General features: G+C 47.8%; 1 protein-coding gene across 2 annotated transcripts in view; it reads left to right on the top strand.

Annotated features, from left to right (window-relative positions):
- The window catches only part of ZNF462 (zinc finger protein 462), a 134237-nt gene that overhangs the window by 67516 nt on the left and 43090 nt on the right, over positions 1-23631 (top strand). For both annotated transcript variants that reach the window (XM_073542657.1, XM_073542658.1), the window contains exons 4-5: positions 5691-5855; positions 6410-6693. In XM_073542657.1, the coding sequence (XP_073398758.1) occupies positions 5691-5855; positions 6410-6693 (449 nt within the window). The remainder of the gene's footprint in view (positions 1-5690; positions 5856-6409; positions 6694-23631) is intronic.

Below are 23631 nucleotides of genomic sequence, written 5' to 3'. Positions count from 1 at the left end.
GCTGATCTGTCACATCACAGATCGCTGTGACAGATCAGCGATCTGTCACAGGCACTGCTGCAGGCTTCCTCATGCCTGCGCTCTGCGGGCAGTGAGGAAGCCAGCTCCCTGCAAGCCCCCGAAAGTCCCCGTCGCCATATTGGATCCGGGGACCTGCAGGGAAGGAGGCCCCCACAGCAGCGCTGTACATTGCGCTGCTGTGGGGGTCTCAGGGAAGCACGGAGGGAGCCCCCTCCCTGACGATGCTTCCTTTAACGCCCGGTACACCGCGATCATGTTTGATTGCGGTGTGCCAGGGGTTATCGTGTCGGGGGCGGTCCATGACCTCTCCTGATACATAGTGCCGGGTGTCAGCTGTGATATTCAGCTGACACCCGGCCGCGATCAGCTGCGCTCCCCCCCGTGAGCGCAGCTGATCGCACTAGACGTACTATTCCGTCCTTGGGACTTAGGACCCAGGTCACATGGACGGAATAGTATGTCTAATGTAGGAAAGAGGTTAAAGATGCTAGAGGCAAAGCAGCCTCAAAAATGGCAAGACGAAAAAGAAGACATGTCAAGAAAAACACCAGCATGTTTTCAAAAATTGTGCGAGTATGCTGGAGTCTAAAAGGCATCATGTGTACATACACTTAAGGCATATGTACACTGAATCTTTTTGATCCCCCTTTCACCCCATTTAAAATAAAATAATAAAAAAATCAAACATACACATATTTGGTATTGCCGCATTCAGAATCGCCCGATCTATCAATAAAAAGGATTATCCTGATCGCTAAATGGCGTAGCGAGAAAAAAAGGCAAAATGCCAGAATTACGTTTTTTTGGTCGCAATCAAAAGAACTTATCTGCACCAAAATAGTATCATTAAAAACATCAGCTTGGTGTGCAAACAATAAGCCCTCACCCAACCCAAGATCACGAAAAATGGAGACACTACGGGTATCGGAAAATGGCGCATTTTTTTTTTAAGCAAAGTTTGGAATTTTTGTTCTTCACTTAGATAAAAAAGAACATAGACATGTTTGGTGTCTATGAACTCATAATGACCTGGAGAATCATAATGGTAGGTCAGTTTTAGCATTTAGTGAACCTAGTAAAAAAGTCAAACAAAAAACAAGTGTGGGATTGCACTTTTTTTTGCAATTTCACCGCACTTGGAATTTTTTTTCACGTTTTCTATTACATGACATGGTAAAACCAATGATGTCGTTCAAAAGTACAACTGATCCCGCAAAAAAAAGCCCTCACACGGCCATATTGATGGAAAAATAAAGTTATGGCTCTGAGAAGAAGGGGAGCGAAAACCGAAATGCAAAACCGAAAATACCTCCGGTTATGAAGGGGTTAATGCCCAACGTAACACATTTCTATAGGAGCTTATTACATTGGTAATTTTACTATCCCATTAAACATATGCTTTCACCAGTATTACCAGTATTTTCCAAACGTACGGAATATCTGTTCAAAAAATATCACCATATTTGCCACTTAACTTCCATAGACCTTAAAACATTCCATTGTGGGAGTGCATTCCTCTGTCTTGTTTGTAGCCATGATAAGCGATTGTACTTTACAATATGAAATCTAACCGAATGCGGTCATATGATGACAGTGCTATGTGCTCATGGTGTTGGTATTATTGAAAATCTGGGTCAATATGCAAATTCAAGAAAAATTAATTCAAGAAAAAAATAACATACTACACATTGAAAGCATGTCACAGGAATGATCAATCAAGTCTAAAAACAGTCAAAATGTTCACATTAAGAAGGAAAAATTTCAGCTAAAGTGTGGATACAGAGAATGAAGATAAAAAATGGAATACAAGGAGATGACAAACGAGAGCAGGCTGTCAATGTGATACCTTAAGGGTACAAAATGATGAATCCGAATTATGAAAAATCCCATCAACAAATATAATCAAATGAAACCAAAATTGTAGAAACAAATAGTTACATCATCACTGAGTAAAGTGCTTTAGGTGTAAAAAATCAATCAAAATTATGATCAAATTAATGAAAACAACACAATTGAAATAAATGATTACATGATCAATACCTAAGCTACTAGTGCAAACCAGATTACAGAGGAGATTTCATCATAATGCTAAGGATAGAGATACTAAATAATGCAAACACTAAATTATTAGCTACCCTAAAAATAAGTAAATATATAAGGTGCAAGTGCTGGGCAAAAACGATATTGCCATAGATTTAGATGGAACAATTCATCATAATATCTCCATATTAAGGATAAAATGCAAGTGCACAATTTCTCATAATTCGGATTTATCATTTTGTACCTGTAAGGTATCACATTGACTGTCTACTCTCGTTTGTCATCTCCTAGTATTCCATTTTGTATCTTCATTTTCTCTGCCATATTGCGTTCAGAGAGCCCCTGATGTTCCTAAACAGTGGAAACCCCCAACAAGTGACCCCATTTTGGAAACTAGACCCATTAAGGAACTTTTCTAGATGTGTGGTGAGCACTTTAAATCTTCAAGTGCTTCACAGAAGTTTATAATGTTGGGGCGTGAAAATAAAAAATCATTTTTTTTTCCACAAAAATGATCTTTTCGCCCCCAAATTTTTATTTTTACAAGGGTAACACGAGAAGTCATACCCCCACAGTTGCTGTGCGATTTGTCCTGAGTACGCTGATACCCCATATGTGGAGGTAAACCACTGTTTGGGCCCACAGCAGAGCTCAGAAGGGAAGGGGTACTGTTTGACTTTTTCAATGCAGAATTGGCTGGAATTGAGATTGGACACCGTGTCGCTTTTGGAGAGCCCCTGGTATGCCTAAACAGTGAAAAAACCCCACAATTGACACTATTATGGAAACTAGACCCCTTAAGGAACTTATCTAGATGTGTGGTGAGCACTTTGAACCCCCAAGTGCTTCACAGAAGTTTATAACGCAGAGCAGTGAAAATAAAACAATCACTTTTTTTTCCTCAAAAATGATTTTTTAGCCCGTTATTTTTTATTTTCCTAATGGTAAAAGGGGAAATTGGACCACAAAAGTTGTTGTGCAATTTGTCCTGAGTACGCTGATACCCCATAAGTGGGGGGGAACCACTGTTTGGGCGCACGAGAGAGCTCGGAAGGGAAGGAGTGCCATTTTAGAATTCAGACTTTGATGGAATGGTCTGCGGACGTCATGTTGCGTTTGCAGAACCCCTGATGTGCCTAAACAGTTTAAACCCCCCACAAGTGACCCCATTTTGGAAACTAGACCCCCCAAGGAGCTTATCTAGATGTGTGGTGAGCACTTTGAACCCCCAAGTGCTTCACAGAAGTTTATAACGCAGAGCCGTGAAAATAAAAGTCTTTTTGTTTTCCACAAAAGTTATTTTTTTTTAGCCCCCAATTTTTATATTTTCCCAAGGGTAACAGGAGAAATTAGACCGCCAAAGTTGGTAAATAGTGGAAACCCCTCAATTCTTGCTCCAACCCTAATCCCAACACACCCTTAACCCTAATCCCAACCCTAATCCTAATTCTAACCCTAATCCTAATTCGCCCTAACCCTAATTCTAACCCTAACCCTAATTCTAGCCCTAGCCCTAACCCTAATTCCATCCCTAACCCTAATTCCAACCCTAACCCTAATGGAAAAATGAAAAAAAAAATATTTTCTTTATTTCATTATGTTTGACTAGTTATGATATTTTCTTTATTTCATTATGTTTGACTAGTTATGATAGTTTATCATAGTGATCAAAATGGATCTGCCAGCTGGCAGATTCGCGGCGGGCGCACTGCGCATGCGCCTGCCATTTTTTCCGGATCCAAGATAGCGGCGCCCACCGGAGGACGCCGGCGGGACAGAGGACCACCAGGAGGGAATCCAGGACCAACGCGAGATACAGGGGGGGATCGGGGACCCTAATTCTCTCTCCTCTGATGTGCGATTACATCAGAGGAAAGAGAAATTAAATGCAAAATCGTGGCTTTTTTTGCGATCACCGTTATAGGATTAATAACGGCGATCGCTAAAGCGAGGTCGGTAAAAACCGACCCGATTCATGTTCTCTGGGGTCTCGGCTACCCTCAGCAGCCGAGACCCCGGAAAAAATCCGACACTGGGGGGCGCTATTTACTTTCTCCACAGCGCCGTGAATTAGCGGCGCTGTGGTTTAAGTGGCCTTAATTACCGCCGTAAAAAGGTGTATCGGCGGTCGTTAAGGGGTTAAAGGCCGTCCCCTAATTTTTAGCTTCTTTAACTTGTTGTCGTTTCCTGTTGTATAAAACATAAACTGCATTTCTAAAGAAAAATACCTTGATGGCTAGTGAGATGCTGCACCCTTTCTGGTGAGCAGGTGGGCTTCATCTGCATTGTTATAAAAAAGGGGGTAGCCTAATAAATGATTATAAATTATTAGTAATAGTGCACGTTGGAGCTGCGCTGTGCACCTGTAATGGTATCGTAGCCCTTATTTGTTAGGTCATCTATGAGTGATATTTACCGTCTCCTATAACATGCATCACACTATATTAATTGGAGGGCAATCTTAAGTAAATAGTATTGCATTTAAGTAAAACAATGATGGCTGGTGGTTATTAAATATTAATACCAGCAATTATTATTGCACTGAATTCAGTTTATTATTAGGTGGGACCACAATACACCCTATAATCTGATCTGATCAATATAACTCTTTCATAACGTCATCTATAAAGATTTTGTTATTCTCTACTTTTCTTTCTGGATCCAGTCGTTGCCTTAAACAGTATTGCCGTGATTAAATATATCTGCCCAGTTTCTTTGCTCCACTCATTGCATAAGGCACATTAACTAATTCTCGCCGATGGCTAAAATGATGAATACGATTAGAAAAAACTGTTACTTGTTCATGTTTTTATTGAAAAGCTCCCAATACTAAAGCCCCCGTCACACAAAGCGATTTCGCCAGCGAGATCGCTGCTGAGTCACAAGTTTTGTGACGCAACAGTGATGTCACCAGCGAGATCGCTGTGTGTGACACTCATCAGCAACCGGACCCCTGTCGGGTATCGCTGATCGTGCTTGAATGGCCTGGACATTTTTTTGATTGTTGGTCTCCCACTGGCCAGCACTGCGTGTGGCAGGCGGGAGACCAGCGATCAGTGAGCTGGAGCTGGTAACCAAGGTAAACATCAGTTTTCTAAGCACCGCTTGGCGCTTAGAAACCCGATGTGTACGTTAGATACCAGTGCGCTGGTGCAGGGAGCTGGTAACCAATGTAAACATCGGGCTTCTAAGCGCTGCGCTGCCCTTACAAACTCGATGTTTACCTTGGTTACCAGCTCCCTGCACCTGCATGCTGGTATCTTAATGTACACTGTGGGTAACGTGCGTCGCTTGTTACCCGCGTGTTGCTGTCCTGATCGCTGCTGAGATCTGCCTGTTTGGCAGCTCACCAGCGATCATGTAGCGACACCCCAGCGATCCTGACAAGTTCATATCGTTGTCGGGATCGCTGGTCAATTGCTATGTGTGACAGGGCCCTAAGTTGTGCTGTAGAAATACTATGTCTTGTGCTCATTTATCGAGATTTTACACTATGTGTAATTAGTTTAGAGCTTTTATATTGGCTGTGAATAAATAGATGTTTAGAGAGATTTTCTCCTTCTGAACAATGACCCTTTAAGTGTCCATGTAGCTGTCATAATTTTGTATTTTTCTGGATATGGTTACAGACAGGAAGTGGTCAAGAGGCAGTGCATAAGAGCTTAAAGGAAAAGGTAGTGGGCTACAAATGTAAGTTCTGCGTGGAAATCCATCCCACACTCCGAGCCATCTATAATCACCTTCGCAAACATGTCCAATATGGAAATGCTCCCCCAGTTCCTCCTGAACTAAAGGTACAAATAGTAAATTCTAACTTAACGGCACAAACATTTTGAAGCTACTTCTCTTGTACCCTTGACATGTTTTATTGAATAAAAGACTGTTTTAAATGGTTCTTCTTGGTTATTTAACATTCTGAACAGCCAGACACCTTATAATTCTTCAAGTATAGAAGTATAATTTTTCTAAAAACATAACTCACTGTCACATAAGTCAGGTTATGTCTACATGTTACTGTGTTTCTTGAAAGCATTGCCCTTTTAGTTAATGTTAGCATAAGTATTTCAGAATTGTTGTTCCATTATTCTTCCAGGATATGGGATTCTTTGATGCATCTTAATTATATACTATGTAAATGTATCGCTGTAGTATATTCTTACTAATCCAACATTTCACCTGTGTGTTTCCAAACCTCTGAAATGCTACTGTTCATTACCATGCAAACTGCTTGGCATTTCAAAGTATATGTTTATTTTTGGTGCCTAAAAGTAGAAATAGCTTTTCTGTGATAAATAAGTAAATGTTTGACATAGTGCAAAGTATGAATTATGCTCTTTTCTTTTAAAAGGATGATACAAACCACAATGATTGCAAAGATCTTCAAGGGCAGCCTGCTGACTCCAGCACACAGGCAGGAGAATGTAGCACCGAAGTAGAACCAAACCCCATTCCTGCTCCCCTTCCAAAACGCTGCAGACCAGGTGGCTACCCATGTAAACAGTGTGACCGAGTCTTAATGTCCATGCAAGGCCTGCGATCCCATGAGAGAAGTCATCTGGCACTTGCCCTGTTTGCTAGAGAAGGCAAATACAACTGCAAGTTCTGCTCCTTTGTCTCTGCCTTCAGGCCCAAGTAAGATCTGTAAAAAAATGCTTTCTATTCATTTTTATAAGCATATTTATTTCTCTCTAACTGCTTAGTACATATCAGTGTACTGTTCTTAGAAGATCCTATATTATTTCTTTATGGATGCTATTCAAAATTCATAGTTTTAAACCATTATGTTTCTTGTTTGCTTTTACTTAAAAGGAGTCTGTCAGTAGGATTAACTCTCCTTATCCATTTACATGGTCATGTAGGTCATAGAAAGTCGAAGAAAACGATACCTTGAAACCTGCAGTCTAATGTTTAATTCCAGGAAAATCCACATTTTTCTTAAAATGTAAATGAGCTGTTAAGATCTCTGGGCCGGACATAGATCTCCCTAAGAATCTGCCTCCAGAACTTATTATAAATGAAAAAGGGCGTTACCTCTACTCAGGCCCACTCAGTGATTCCAAGATTGTAGACACCTGTGATGCTAATTAGTGGACACACCTTGATTTAACATGTCCCTTTTGTCACATTATTTTCAGGGGTACCATCATTTCTGTCCAGGGCTATTCCATGAGTTTTATTTTTTTAGATTCTGTAGATGCATGGTTGAAAAGCAATGTCTGACTTTCATTTGTTCAATTTTCGTAGATTTCTCCTTCGCCAAATTGGGGGACATAGGACCGTGGGTGTATGCTGCTGCCACTAGGAGGCTGACACTATAAATACAAAAAAGGTTAGCTCCTCCTCTGCAGTATACACCACCCACTGGCTCCGGATCAAACCAGTTCATGCTTAGTGTCCTGAGGAGGCACACTGGGGTCTGCTATTCAGACCATACTTTTTTATTTTTATTTTTTACTTTTATTTTTAAACCCTTTTTCGCAGGAAGACTGGGGCGACGGACCCTTTCAAGGGGCTGATCTCCCCCAAACAACAACAGGCAAGCACGGGGAGTGTCGCCTCCCCGTATCCTCTCCTGCGACATGGGATGCCATGCCTTAGCCAATACTAGGGGTGACGATTCCCTTCAGGGTGCCGATCAACCCACACCAGCAGCAGATGGGAACACGGAGTTCCACCTCCAGGTACCCCTTCTCAGCCAGTCTACAGCCGGACATAGCCTTGTGAAATCCAAGGGGAGCGAACCCTTAGGATACACAGAGGCCCCCACGGCATCCGTGCTGCTCCCACTGCACCACCACTGATGCAACAGCGGTCCTGCAGGAAGCTGAACGGTCTCTCTCCACCTCCCCCTCAGAGGGGATGGTGAATTGAGGGTTCCTGCACAATCCCTGTCGCAGCTCAGACCTTCATGCAGAGCGGCAGCTCTGCTTTCACTCCTCCACAGCTCCTGGCGATGAGTTTTTGACGGGGGCGCTCCTGAGCGTGTTGCGGGCCCGGTCGTTCTTTCCTTCTGGGCACCGCTAATCTAGTCCCCGGCTTCGACCCTTATTAAGTCACAGGCCGATTACTCCGCCCACCAGCCGCGCATCACGACGGTGGTACCACCCACCTGCCTGGCGCTTCTCGAACACTGTGAGAAGCGCATTTCTGAACTCAGCGGCCATATTCAGACGGACACAGGCATACAGGGGCCCTGTGTCTGCATATAAGACTGCCGCTGCATCGCTGGGCTCAGGTACACCTAGGAGCAACAGGACCTGACACAGGCACTGTGTCGGCATATAAGACCACCGCTGCACCGCTGGGCTCAAGGACTCCTAGGGGCACAAGACCTGGGTAAGTGCTCTGTCACACTGCCCTCAGGGCTCCTCACCCTTCCTCTAAAAGTGCTCTGCTAACTTACAACTGCACATAGTCCTCCCTGCGGTATATTGGGAGAGCACAGTTTATTGGGAGATAACAGGGGTACAGCATGGCCCTAACTAAAACCTCCAAAAAGTCCAACAATTCACACACCGTGTTTTTTACTTCATGCGCCTCCTGTCAGGCTGCGTTACCAAGGCGACATAATACTCCGCTCTGTGACGCTTGCGACCCTAAATGCGCTCAGGAGCTTCCCACCACGTCCGATCACACGGTGACTAGTCACCCTGTGTGGGTTTTGTCATTATCGCAATCTATGGCTTCCCTAACTTGGGCGACTGAGTCCCTTCAGGATCTCTCCAGGAGCAGGACCAATAATCCGTCTGTCTCAGAGAATTCCCCTACTTCAGGGGAAATTATTTTGGCCTGCAGGGCCGTTCTCAATTAAGACACAGACAAGCATCTAGGAAACGGACTCAAAGCTAGGCCCGCTGGCGCCTCGGCACCCCTTAGCTCTGTTTCTCGCTCACCAGGGACTTGTAGCGAACACGACTCCAATACCAAGTCTGATGGGCCCATTGACCTAGAGTTGCCAGGTTACCAGGCTACAGTGGATAGCCTCATTCAGGCCGTCAACCAGTCGCTGCAGGTCGATCGAGAACCTACTATTCCTTACGTTGATAATGTGGTGTCCTTTAAAAGGACAAAACGTCCTGAACTAAATGACTCGCAACCCTGTCCGGATGACACCAGCAAAGTAGGCGGCCGTCTTCTCCTTTTTTGCCATGTCTGGTTTGCGGTCGTTCATGACAAGTGGGTCAGGGATCTTTTGTCCTCCAGTTACAAGATAGAATTAGAATTTTCCTTCCCCCCTCCAACCCGTTTAATTGCATCCCGTCCCCCCAAAACCGGTACGAGGGCATCTTCCTTTTACCAAGCCACACAGTCTCTCTGCCAAGATGGAGTCATTTCCCCGGTCCCAGACAAGGAATGGTTCCAGGGTTTCTATTCAATTCTGTTTGTGGCTCCAAAAAAGGATGGTACAGTCAGGCCTATCCTGGACCTAAAGCTTCTAAACAAATTCGTCAGAGTCCATCATTTCAGGATGGAATCTCTCCGTTCAGTCATCTCCTCGATTGAGCAGGTGGAGTTCCTGGCCTCCATAGACATTCAAGATGCGTATCTTCACATCCCAATCTTTCCTCCTCACCAAAGGTTCCTTCGCTTCGCCATTCGCGGAGAACATTTTCAGTTCACGGCCTTGCCCTTTGGCATCGCCACTGCCCCCAGAGTATTCACAAAGGTCATGGCAGCCGTCATGTCCATTTTACACTCTCGGGGCATAGTTGTCTTCCTTACCTAGATGACCTACTGATCAAAGGGCCAGCTTTCCAAGCCTGCAAGGAGTGCGTCCGTATTTCATTGGATATCCTTTCTTGGCTAGGTTGCTTGATCAACCTGAACAAATCTTCTCCCGTTCCAGCTCAGCAAATTTCCTTCTTGGGCATGATTTTGGACACTTGCCGAGGGTTGGTAATTCTCCCTCGGGACAAGGTCTTAGCTCTTCAGCAGGGAGTCCGGGCGATCTGTCACCCGTCTCCTAGTTCCATCCGTTTCCGCATGAAGGTCCTGGGGAAGATGGTAGCCGCAATGGAAGTAATTGGCAGCTACATCTTCGTCCCCTACAATATGCGCTTTTGGTCTCATGGGACAAGAGTCCCTTTTCCCTCGGCCATCCGCGTCGGCTGACTCCTCGGGTCAACCAAGCACTCATTCCTCCCGATCCAAGTCCTTCCTCCCGGTCCATTGGCAGGTAGTCACTACAGACTCAAGCCTACTCGGCTGGGGAGCTGTTTTTTGTCGCCACACTGCCCAGGGAAATTGGTCTCCTCAGGAGTCACGTCTTCCCATCAATGTCATGGAGATACAAGCGATTCTTCTGTCCCTGTGACGGTTCCATCATCTCCTAGCAGGCACCCCATCCGTATCTAGTTGGACAATGCCACGGCCGTGGCTTATATCAACCATCAAGGGGGCACTCGCAGCAAAGCTGCAATGCGAGAGGTGGAACACATCCTTCGCTGGGCCGAAAATAACCATTCAATTATCTCGGCCCTTCACATTCCAGGAGTGGACAGCTGGGCTGCAGACTTATTCAGCCATCAAGGCCTTGACTCGGGGGAGTGGTCTCTCCATCTGGAGATTTTCCAGGAAATCTGCCTTCGCTGGGGAACTCCAGACATGGACCTGATGACATCCTGGTTCAACACCAAGCTGCCCAAGTTTGTAGCCCAGTCCCGAGACCAGAGAGCCATTGAGGTGGATGCGCTGGTCCTTCCATGGAGTCACTTCTGTCTTCCCTACCATTTTCCCCCTCTACCCTTGCTTCCGAAGGTCATCAGGAAAATTAAGGCGGAGGGGGTACGGTGATCCTTGTTGCTCCGGACTGGCCGTGTCGAGCGTGGAACGCGGAGCTGGTCCAACTGGTCGCAGACGTTCCTTGGCAACTTCCAGATCGACCGGATCTATTTTCTCAGGGTCCGATTTACCACCAGAACTCAGGTGCCCTGTGTTTAACGGCTTGGCCATTGAGTCCTGGGTTCCGACCCATGCGGGGGTTTTTTTCCCGCAAGGTAGTTGCCGCCACGATCAATGCTCAAAAAACGGTTTCGGGGCGCATCTTTCATTGGATCTGGAAGATCTTTTTCGAATGGTGCAGAAGCATAGGTTGGCTTCCGCTGGTTTTAAACATTCCCACCATTTTTTAATTCCTTCAGTCAGGCCTGGACTTGGGCCTAGCACCGAGCTCCCTCAAGGGGCAGGTCTTGGCCTTGTCAGTCCTGTTCCAGCATAAGATCGCTTCCAAACCTCAGGTGAAAACGTTCTTTCAGGGGGTCTCCCATGTGGTACCTCCCTATAGAGCACCTCTAGATGCCTGGGACCTTACTCTGGTCCTAGGTGTCCTACAGGAATCTCCCTTCGAGCCGTTGCAGGACATGTCTCTATCCCATCTCTCATGGAAGGTAGCTTTTCTAGTCGCGATTACTTCGATCAGAAGAATCTCGGAGTTAGCTGCTCTTTCCTGCCGAGCTCCCTTTTTGATTTTTCACCGAGACAAAGTAGTCCTCAGGCCATCTCAGCCCTTCCTTCCAAAAGTGGTGCCTTCATTCTCCGAGAACAAGGATATTGTCCTACCCTCATTTTGTCCAGCTCTGGTGCACCGTATTGAGAAAGCTCTTCACTCGTGATCTTGTGAGGGCCATCAGAAGATACATGTCTAGGACTGCGCCTTTTTGCCAAACGGGCGCCCTGTTCGTGCTCCCGGAGGGGCAGCGGAGGGGATCAGCCGCTTCTATGTCGACAATAGCCTGATAGATTCGGTCGGCTATTCAAGAAGCTTACCGTTTCAGAGGCAAGCCTATTCCAGCAGGGATCAAGGCATACTCCACTCGGTGCTTCGTGGGCCATTTAGCATCAAGCGTCGGCAGAGCAGGTTTGCAAAGCGGCGACCTGGTCTAGCCTGCACACTTTCTCAAAGCATTACAATGTCCATACCCAGGCATCAGCAGATGTGGGCCTGGGTAGGCGAATTTTGCAGTCAGCAGTAGCGCACCTTTAGACAGTGGGTGCCGGGAGTTACTCTGCTATGATGTTATTTGTTAGGCATCGGATTCCTGACTCTGCACAGCAGGAATCCAGAGCCAGACATCCGGCGGTCTCCCATTCTCCTCCGACCGCTCCGGGTGTTGCTCAGCAATCACGGCGAGCCAGGCGTACTGCTCAGACTTGCTCTGACAGCCTGGGTGTTGCTGCCACCTCTGGTGCAGCAATGGTAGCGCAACCTGCTCTGCAGGGAACCGCTCCAGAGGCTAAGTCCTCATGCCGTGCTACTGGGCATGCCCGCAAGGTGACCTCTCATGGAGAGCAGGGGATCACATGTTCAGGTCCTGTGTCGGATCTGATTGGTCCTTTCCAGGGTAATGGAAGGTCCCGGAAGCGCATGGCTATAAAAAGCCCGCATGGCGGCTCGGCCATGCGCTAGTGTAGCATATTATGCTGTGTGTGTATGGTGATGGATGCATGGACTGGTGTCTGACTTATTATGAAACCCCTTCCCTTGGATATTACGAATGGTGACTGTGTGTTGGGTTAGTCAGCTCCAGATTGTGGCAAGGTGCACGCCACTGTGCTTTCCACGCCTACACTAGCGTCCGTTGGTGCCTGGTTCGCGGCGCTGACGCTTGCGGCTATAGTTGCCGCTACGCTGCATTAACAGCAGCTATTGGTGTTCGCGGCTGCGACGCCACACGCCGGCTCCTGTGACGTTAACAGGGCTAGCGGCGTTACATTTATGTATGCCCAGCGACTCTGTGTCTGAACAGAGCCGCTCCTAGCGTTCGGGTGACGTTAACCCGTGCGCACTATTTCTTCTTCTGGTGCATCTGCCATTGTCCAGCAGCGGTCTAGTCACCTACCGCACGTTGGACTCTGGGCGGCGAACGCACCTCCTATTATTTATATTTGGTGCGTTCCGCCGTCCCTAACATTACACTAGCGCCAGGGTCTGGCTGGCAATGGCAGACGTGCAGCAGTTGCAGCGCTATATTCGGCAGCTGGAGAGCAGGTTGGCGGCTATTGAGAGCGCCAACTCAGCTGCGAATACCACGCTGACTGCTGCTCAGGCAGTCGCAGAGGCTGTCTCACGTGTGCCTACTCTTTTGCCCACGCCGACACTGTCCCGCCTCCCGCTTCCCGACAAGTTTTCGGGTGACAGCGCCACCTGTAGGGGATTCGTGAGCCAGTGCTCAATTCAGCTCGAGCTGCTGGCTGCACGGTTCCCTACAGAGCGGGCTAAGGTGGGCTTTATTGTGTCACTCTTGTCCGGCCGGGCATTACAGTGGGCTACACCTTTGTGGAAACGTGGTGATCCAGTGGTTCAGGGTGCTGCCCAGTTCCTCGCGGCTCTGAAGCAGGTCTTTTTGGGACCGCGGATCACGCACGACACCTCTTTACAATTACTCTCCCTAACACAGGGGTCACTCTCGGTCAGCCATTATGCCGTCCGGTTCCGGACATTGGCTTCCGAATTAGAGTGGCCGGATAAAGCTTTAGTCCCGGTGTTTTGGAGAGGGTTGGCTGAGCACGTTAAAGACGCTCTAGCTACCAGGGAGGTTCCCACAAGTCTGGAGGAATTGATTGCAGTCTCCACCCGCATTGACCTCCGGTTTACGGAGCGCGGGCTGGAACGGGCACAATCCAGACGAAGGGTTAATTTGGCTCCCACCTTCACCGAGCCGCTGAGATACCCCGCACAGGAGCCTGTACCCTTCCGAACCTATGGAGGTGCCCCGCACCGACTCCAAGTCACTACCGGTGCGTAGTTATGTACGTTGCTACCAGTGTCGACAACTTGGACACTCGGCCAGCACGTGTCCTTTGCGGGCGAAAAAACACCCACGTCCTGTGGTCATAGGAGGTGGTCAGTCCAGCATGAAACCCTTCTCACCCAAACCGGTATTCCGGGGTACCTTAGACAGTGGGCCCCTCACCTGGGAGGCGGAGGTTATCGTGGATTCCGGGGCCAAAGGGAATTTTATGTCCTCAACCTTGGCCGAGAAACACGCTATCCCTCAGGTGTTGCTGTCTCAACCACTGACCATCATGGTGGTTAATGGGGCGCATTTGCCTACCCAGGTGACCCATCAGACAGTCCCACTCGGGCTTTCTATCTCTCCGTCTCATCGAGAGATCTTATCCCTGCTCATTTTTGCCAGACGGTATTGACCAGGTGCTACTTGGTCTTCCCTGGCTCCGTTGCCACTCTCCTCATATTGAGTGGGCATCAGGGAGAATACTGGCCTGGAGCAAAAGTTGTGAGGGAAAGTGTCTGAAGGGCAGTCTTCAGGTGGCTTCCACTGAAGTGCCTGCGGATCTCTCCGCACTTCCTAAACCCTACCATCAGTATGCGGACGTCTTCTCCAAAAAATCTGCGGAGACGCTTCCACCACACCGCCCATATGATTGCCCGATAGATCTCATGCCAGGCACAGAACCTCCTAGAGGCTGTGTGTACCCATTATCACTCCCTGAGACAGAAACTATGTCACAATACATCCGGGAGAACCTGGCTAGAGGTTTCATCAGGAAGTCGGTGTCGCCGGCTGGTGCAGGGTTCTTTTTCGTTCAGAAAAAGAGCGGAGAGTTACGTCCCTGCATTGATTACAGAGGTCTCAATGCCATAACAGTGAAGAACAAGTACCCTCTTCCGTTGATCTCTGAACTGTTTGACAGGTTGCGAGGGGCCCGGATCTTTACAAAACTAGATCTACGGGGGGCATACAACCTGATCCACATTCGCGAGGGAGACCAGTGGAAGACAGCCTTTAACACCAGGGATGGCCACTATGAATATCTGGTCATGCCCTTTGGCCTGTGTAATGCCCCAGATGTCTTCCAAGACTTCGTCAATGACGTCTTCCGCGATATGCTGTCTACTTCGGTGGTGGTCTATCTGGATGATATACTCATCTTCTCGCCAGATTTGACTACTCACCGGAGAGACGTATGCAGGGTCTTCGACCGTTTACGGGCGAACTCTCTATATGCCAAGCTGGAGAAGTGCCAGTTTGAGCAGGAGTCCTTGCCTTTCCTGGGCTCTATCATCTCGGCCCAGGGATTGGCTATGGATCCGGCCAAACTTCAAGCGGTGATGGACTGGCAAGAACCCCATTCACTCAAAGCTGTGCAGCGCTTCTTAGGGTTCGTAAATTATTACCGCCAGTTTATACCGCACTTCTCCACATTGGTGGCTCCTTTGGTTGCTCTCACCAAGAAAGGAGCTAACCCTAATGCTTGGTCAGAACAGGTCTCCAAGGCCTTCTTGTCTATCAAATCCCACTTTGCTGGCGCTCCCATCTTACATCGTCCCAATGTGAACAAGCCATTTATTCTGGAGGTAGATGCCTCTTCCCTCAGTGCAGGAGCAGTCCTCTTCCAGAAGGATGCTCAAGGTCGGAAGTATCCTTGGTTCTTTTTCTCAAAGACCTTCTCACCGGCGGAGAAGAATTACTCCATCGGTGACAGGGAGCTGCTGGCCATGAAGTTGGCCTTTCCTGAGTGGAGACATCTCCTGGAGGGGGCTCGGTTTCCCTTCCAGGTATACACGGACCATAAGAATCTGGTCTATTTGCAAACGGCACAGCGCCTGAACTCCCGTCAGGCTAGGTGGTCGCTTTTCTTTTCCCGCTTCCGCTTCACCCTGCATTATCTCTCCGGAGAGAAGAACGTCCGTGCGGATGCTCTTTCACGCTCAGTGGTTTCGGCGGAAGAGGGAGAGGCTGAGCCTCGGCTTATTCTCCCATCGGAGAGTTTTACAACCGTGGCTCCAGTTTCACTCGAGTCAGTGCCACCGGGCAAGACCTTGGTTCCTCCTCAGCTACGGCCGGAGGTCCTCGCCTGGGCACACGCCTCCAGGGTAGGTGGTCATTTTGGCAATAAACGGACCACCGAACTCCTGGCAAGGTCATATTGGTGGCCACATATGGCTCGAGACGTTAAGGAATACATGCAGGCATGCATTTCGTGTGCTCGGAACAGACCCTGTTATGATGAGTCACCAAAGGAGGAAAAAACAAAATACCTTCTAAGTCCAGAAAAACCAGAGAGGTTGGCAGCTATCGGATTGCAGACCCCTGAACCTATCCACAACAACTAGCAGTAGCCGTGGGGGGTTCCTACGGTGCCCTAGACCCCTCGATCACAGCCGGAGAACTACATAGCCTAAAGACAGAAAGGGGAAAAACTAAACTGCCCCAGAGCAGACCCCAAAGCAATAGGCAGCCCCCAAAATATAATGACAGTGAAGCAAGATGAAAACACTAACACAGATAGAAAGATAGTTTGAGCAAATGATGGAGCCCAAGCTAACTAAATAGGACAGGATAGGAAAGCTGCTGTCTGCCATCCGCAAACACCCTATCCAAAATGAGCCAACCGACTGATAGGAAAAACAGGCCCTGAAGTCGCTAGGCTTCAAAAGACTATATCAGCACTCAGGTATATTCTGAAGACAGAGCAAAAGATCAACAGATCAGAGACAAAAATGGAATTCAGCTCACCCCCGGCCGGGGATGGCAGAACTCCCAAAAAAACAAGGCAAAACAAAAACAAAACTGAAGAGTACAAAGCAGAGCAGAAAAACTTAGCTTTGAGACGCAGGAATCAGACTGGTCTCCAAGAATCCAGCAGGATCACCAGCAAGGCAGAAGGGCGTCGGCTGCCTTATATCCAGTCCTCAATTCTATCCACCCAGTCATCATCTAGCTGCCCAGGTGTTTAGTAATCAGCCTCACTACCTTCCTTCACCAGAGGAGGGAGTTCATCAGACCTCAATGGTGAAGGGAAAAATGAACTCACAACAGTACCTCCTCCTTGAGGAGGGGTCACCGAACCCTCATCCATGCCACCAGGGCGATCCGGGTGAGCCCGATGAAAGGCACGAACCAATCTTTCAGTATGAATATCAGAGGCAGAGACCCAGGATTTATCCTCCTGACTGTGAAGATCTAGAGTTGTGGGTGTTAGTAATCACCTAGGCAGGTTAACGATGCAACAAGTTTTATTTGTATCCATACAAGCATTTCAGTAAGTCCAGGTAGATGACCCCAATGTAATGCCATCAGTCCACGGGATCAGCAACAAGTCAGTAAAAATAGTCCATGGGATAATTCCTAGGGGAATATAGATCTCACGACCGAAGCCCGAGAAAACTTAGTTTCAAGTTCGATAGTCCATTCATCCAGGAGCTGCCTTAACTCTGCTCCTTTCGCTTCAGATCCCCAGACACAACTGCACTCCCCCATCAAGTCTCTCAACTCTACTCCCAACCCCCCTAACCAATGTACATTGAATTCACAGCCAGTGAAGTCTCCGGCCAGTCTGGAGTGGTGTGAACCCAAGTGGCCCCCCTGCCGAGAGAAAGAAAGGCACATATTCCCCCACCAGATAAGGTCATTGCATGTAAATACAACATAAATTGAGGTAACTAGTCATCTGTGCTGGGAAAGTATTTCAGTTCCTCACACTGACCATAACCCTTCCACTTAACCAAAAACTGGAGTCTCCGTCTAGCCAGACGGGAATCCAGTATCTTCTCTACCTCATATTCCATGTTACCTTCAACCAATATAGGGTCAGGAGGTGCCACCACAGGAACTACTGGTTCAACAAACCTCTTCAACAAGGACTTATGAAACACATTATGAATTTTAAATGTGACAGGAAGAGCCAACCGAAAAGAGACCGGATTAATAATCTCCAAAATCTTGTAAGGTCCAATAAATCTAGGCTTAAACTTAGGAGAAGCCACCTTCATAGCGATATTCTTTGATGACAACCAAACCATATCACCCACCTTAAACTGGGGACCAACGGTCCCACGCCGGTTGGAAAACCGCTGGGCCTTTTCCTGGGAGAGAGACAACTTATCCACTACTTGGTCCCATATCTGGTGCATTCTCTCCACCACAGTGTCAACACCTGGGCATGCAGAAGGCTCCACCTGCCCTGAAGAAAATCGAGGATGAAACCCAAAGTTACAAAAAAACGGTGACATCAAAGTGGCAGAACTAGCTCTATTATTTAAAGCAAATTCGGCCAAGGGCAAAAATGAAACCCAATCATCCTGATCGGCAGAAATAAAACATCTCAAATACGACTCCAAAGTCTGGTTTGTTCTCTCCGTCTCCCCATTGGTCTGAGGGTGAAACGCAGAGAAGGACAACTGAATTCCCAGCTTGGAACAGAAAGTCCTCCAAAATCTAGACACAAACTGAACTCCTCTGTCAGATACAATGTTCTCAGGAATCCTGTGCAAGCGAACCACCTGTTGCAAAAACAAGGGCACCAACTCAGAGGAAGATGGCAACTTAGGGAGTGGTACAAGATGGACCATCTTAGAGAATCTATCACAAATCACCCAAATAACAGTCATTCTCTGAGAGACAGGCATATCAGAGATAAAATCCATTGAAATATGGGTCCATGGCCTCCTGGGCACCGGCAAAGGCATCAACAAGCCACTAGAGCGAGAACAAGGTTTAGACCGGGAGCAAGTCCCACAGGACTGCACAAAATTCCTGACATCATGAGACAAGGCGGGCCACCAAAAAGACCTACTCACCAGATCTCTAGTACCAGAAATACCTGGATGACCAGCCAATGCAGAGCAATGAACTTCAGACATCACTCTCTTCCTCCACTGGTCAGGAACATACAACTTTCCACTGGGACAACGCTCAGGTTTGTCCTCCTGAAACTCTTCCAGAGCACGTCTCAAATCGGGCGAGATGGCAGAAAGAACTACCCTCTCGCCTAAGATGGTAGCAGGCTTAGTCACAACAGGAGAATCAGCAAGGAAACTCCTAGAGAGGGCGTCTGCCTTGACATTCTTAGTGCCCGGAAGAAAAGAGACCACAAAATCAAAACGTGTGAAAAACAAGGCCCACCTAGCCTGTCTAGGATTCAAGCGCTTGGCCGACTCCAGGTAAATCAAATTCTTGTGGTCAGTAAGGACCACGACTTGGTGTTTGGCTCCCTCCAACCAATGTCTCCACTCCTCAAATGCCCATTTCATGGCCAACAGTTCCTGATTCCCCACATCATAGTTACGTTCGGATGGGGAGAACTTTCGGGAAAAGAAAGCACAAGGATTCATTTTAGATGTCACAGGATCTTTTTGGGACAACACCGCTCCTGCACCAATCTCAGAAGCGTCCACCTCCACCTGAAATGGGAGTGAGACATCAGGTTGCCGCAAAACCGGAGCAGAAGTGAATCTTCGCTTCAGCTCCTGAAAGGAAGAAACAGCCTCCGGAGACCAATTCAGCACATCAGCACCCTTCCTAGTCAAATCCGTCAATGGCTTGGCAATGCCAGAAAAATTAGCTATAAATTTCCGATAAAAATTAGCAAAACCCAAAAACTTCTAGAGGGCCTTCAAAGAAGTGGGCTGAACCCAATCATATATGGCCTGTACCTTGGCCGTGTCCATTTCAATAGTTGACGGAGACAAAATAAATCCCAAAAATGAAATCCTCTGTACCCCAAAAAGGCATTTCGATCCCTTGACATACAGGGAATTCTCCCTCAAAATCCGGAACACAGTCCGAACATGTTCCACATGAGAGTCCCAATTCTTGGAGAAGATCAAAATATCATCCAGATAGATAATCAAATATTTATCCACAAAGTCTCGGAATATATCGTTCATGAAGCACTGGAAGACAGAAGGGGCATTAGTGAGCCCAAAAGGCATCACCAGGTACTCAAAATGTCCCTCGAGTATTAAACGCCGTCTTCCATTCATCCCCATGCTTAATGCGAATAAGATTATACGCCCCCCTGAGGTCAAGCTTGGTAAACCAGCAAGCACCTTTAACTCTGGAGAATAGATCAGAAATCAGGGGTAACGGATACTGATATTTAACAGTAATTTTGTTGAGGGCACGATAGTCAATACAAGGCCTTAATGAACCATCCTTTTTAGCCACGAAAAAAAACCCAGCACCTAAGGGTGAAGAGGAAGGTCTAATATGACCCTTCTCCAATGACTCCTTAATATAGGATCGCATAGCCTCATGCTCGGGTACAGATAAATTGAAAAGCCGACCCTTGGGGAATTTACACCCCGGGTTCAGCTCAATTGCACAGTCATAACTCCTATGAGGAGGAAAAGACGCAGACTCATTCTCACTAAATACATCATAAAAGTCAGCCAAATAGTCAGGAACATCATGCGACTGGGGAGAGGTGGAGAAAACAGGAGCATCACTAAGGGCACACCGACAACCCCAACTCACCACAGACAAAGATTTCCAATCCAGAACTGGATTATGGATTTGCAACCAGGGAAACCCCAGAACAATGGTATCATGCAAATTATGCAATTTTCTTGATGGTCTGGGGCGACCCGCATTACCACCTGGGTCCAAAACTGAGGTTTATTCTTCGCCAAAGGAGTAGCATCAATACCCCTCAAAGGGATAGGCGTCCACAGAGGTTTCATAGGAAATCCACAACGTTTAGCAAAATCCAAGTCCATCAGGTTCAGAGCTGCTCCCGAATCCACAAAAGCCTTGGCGGAAAATGTGGACAGGGAGCAGATCAGAGTAATTGCCAGAAGAAACTTAGGTTGAACACCACCCACAGAAAACGTGTGTGCACAACGTTTCTCTCGTTTAGGGCAGACAGAAATAATATGCGAGGCATCTCCACAAAAAAACACAGCTTATTACGCCTTCTGAACTCCTGACGTTGCGCCCTAGACAACAGGTGGCAACATCTCTCGTGTAGTTTTGCGTTCACGTAAACGCCGATCCACCTGAATGGCTAATGACATAGAATCGTCAAGACCAGAGGGAACAGGAAATCCCACCATAGTATCTTTTACAGTTTCTGACGAACCCTTCCGAAAGAGGGCTGCCAAGGCACCATCATTCCAGGTAGTAAGGACCGCCCACTTTCGGAATTTTTGACAGTACAACTCTGCCGAATCCCGACCCTGGCTTAATGCCAACAGGGTCTTTTCAACCTGACCAATAGCATTAGGTTCATCATACAACAACCCCAAGGCTTGAAAAAACGCGTTCACATTATTCAGAATAGGATCATCAGGTTTCAAAGAAAACGCCCAATCCTGAGGATCGCCGCGCAGCAAAGAGATGACAATCTTAACCTGCTGCGCAGAGTTCCCCGACGAGTTAGGCTTCAAGGCAAAAAATAATTTACAATTATTCTTGAAATTCAAGAATTTAGACCGATCCCCCAAAAAACACATCAGGAGTAGGAATCTTTGGTTCAGCAGCATGTGAATGAGCAAGATAGGCGGAAATTCCCCGCACTTCAGCAGCGAGCTGCTCCACACGATCAGACAATTGCTTCATCTCCATTGAGAGAAAAATTCCCCCTACAGCCTCAGAGATATAGAGGAAAAAATATGCCGAAAAAAAAAAAATTCTGACACACTTTTTTTTTTTTTTTTTTTCCTTTACATTTCTCTCCTGCTATTGAGTACCCTAGGATCTGCGGTATGGCTGGTGATTCTGTTATGATGAGTCACCGAAGGAGGAAAAAGCAAAATACTAGCTAAGTCCATAAAAACCAGAGAGGTTGGCAGCTATCGGATTGCAGACCCCTGAACCTATCCACAACAACTAGCAGTAGCCGTGGGGGTTCCTACGGTGCCCTAGACCCCTCGATCACAGCCGGAGAACTACATAGCCTAAAGACAGAAAGGGGAAAAACTAAACTGCCCCAGAGCAGACCCCAAAGCAATAGGCAGCCCCCAACATATAATGACGGTGAAACAAGATGAAAACACTAACACAGATAGAAAGATAGTTTGAGCAAATGATGGAGCCCAAGCTAACTAAATAGGACAGGATAGGAAAGCTACTGTCTGCCATCCGCAAACACCCTATCCAAAATGAGCCAACCGACTGATAGGAAAAACAGGCCCTGAAGTCGCTTGGCTTCAAAAGACTATATCAGCACTCAGGTATATTCTGAAGACAGAGCAAAAGAACAACAGATCAGAGACAAAAATGGAATTCAGCTCACCCCCGGCCAGGGATGGCAGAACTCCCAAAAAACAAGGCAAAACAAAAACAAAACTGAAGAGTACAAAGCAGAGCAGAAAAACTTAGCTTTGAGACGCAGGAATCAGACTGGTCTCCAAGAATCCAGCAGGATCACCAGCAAGTCAGAAGGGCGTTGGCTGCCTTATATCCAGTCCTCAATTCCAGCCACCCAGTCATCATCTAGCTGCCCAGGTGTTTAGTAATCAGCCTCACTACCTTCCTTTACCAGAGGAGGGAGTTCATCAGACCTCAATGGTGAAGGGAAAAATGAACTCACAACAAGACCCTCTAGACAGAGGCCGGCGGGGCTGTTATATCCCCTGCCAGTGGCGGATAGACCGTGGGAGATGGTTGGCATGGATTTCATAGTTGGCCTGCCCAAGTCTGGTGGCAGTACGGTCATCAGGGTGGTCACCGACCATTTTTCCAAAATGGTGCATCTGGTGCCACTCGCACGGCTGCCTTCCGCCTGTGGTCTTGCCACTTTGTTCATAAAGCACGTGTTCCGTCTACATGGCATGCCGGACAAAATCGTGAGTGACCGAGGTCCCCAGTTTGCGTCTCGGTTCTGGAGGGAGCTCTGCAGCTTACTCAGCATCGAGCTAAATCTGTCCTCCGCCTACCATCCCGAGACGAACGGCTTGGTTACCTACCTGCGGCATTTTGTCTCTGCCAGGCAGGATGACTGGGCATCTTTGCTACCTTGGGCTGAATTTGCCCTAAACAATGCGGTGGCTGATTCCACTGGTCAGACGCCCTTCCTCCTAAACTACGGTCAACATCCACGCGTTCCTGTTCCGATGCCAGTGTCCTCCACTGACTCCAGGGTGGCAGACTGGGCAGTGGAGGCCCGGGACATTTGGGATCGCACTCAGGATGCTATCCGTGCTTCTAAGGAAAGGATGAGGGCGTCCGCCGACACGTATCGGCGACCCGCTCCAAGCTTCTCCCCTGGCAACATGGTGTGGCTCTCCACCCGAAACATCAAACTACGGGTCGAGTCCCCTAAGTTCGCGCCGCGATATATTGTACCATTCAAGGTCCTTGAGCGAATTAGCTCGGTGGTCTACCGCCTGGCTCTTCCTCCACATTTAGCCATTTCGGACGTGTTTCATGTGTCCCTCCTCAAACCAGTTCACATGGCCCGGTTTTCTGAGTCATCGGCCGGGTCGTCAGACTTATCATCTGACGAGTTTGAGGTTAATGCCATCGTAGGGCGCAGGTTTGTCCGTGGCAAAAAATTTTATTTAGTGGATTGGAAGGGTCATGGGCCCGAGGCTCGAACCTGGGAGCCGGTAGAAAACATTCACGCACCGCTCCTGATCACAGCTTTTGAGCGCAGTGAAGCGCAGAGGGGAGGGGGGTAATGTTAGGCATCGGATTCCTGACTCTGCACAGCAGGAATCCAGAGCCAGACATCCGGCGGTCTCCCATTCTCCTCCGACCGCTCCGGGTGTTCCTCAGCAATCACGGTGAGCCAGGCGTACTGCTCAGACTCGCTCTGACAGCCTGGGTGTTGCTGCCACCTCTGGTGCAGCAATGGTAGCGCAACCTGCTCTGCAGGGAACCG

Source organism: Dendrobates tinctorius, unplaced genomic scaffold (genome assembly GCF_039654945.1).
Source record: "Dendrobates tinctorius isolate UK_male_01 unplaced genomic scaffold, ASM3965494v1 ptg000128l, whole genome shotgun sequence".
Lineage (NCBI taxonomy): Eukaryota > Metazoa > Chordata > Amphibia > Anura > Dendrobatidae > Dendrobates > Dendrobates tinctorius.
This window is presented reverse-complemented; position numbering and strand designations above follow the sequence as displayed.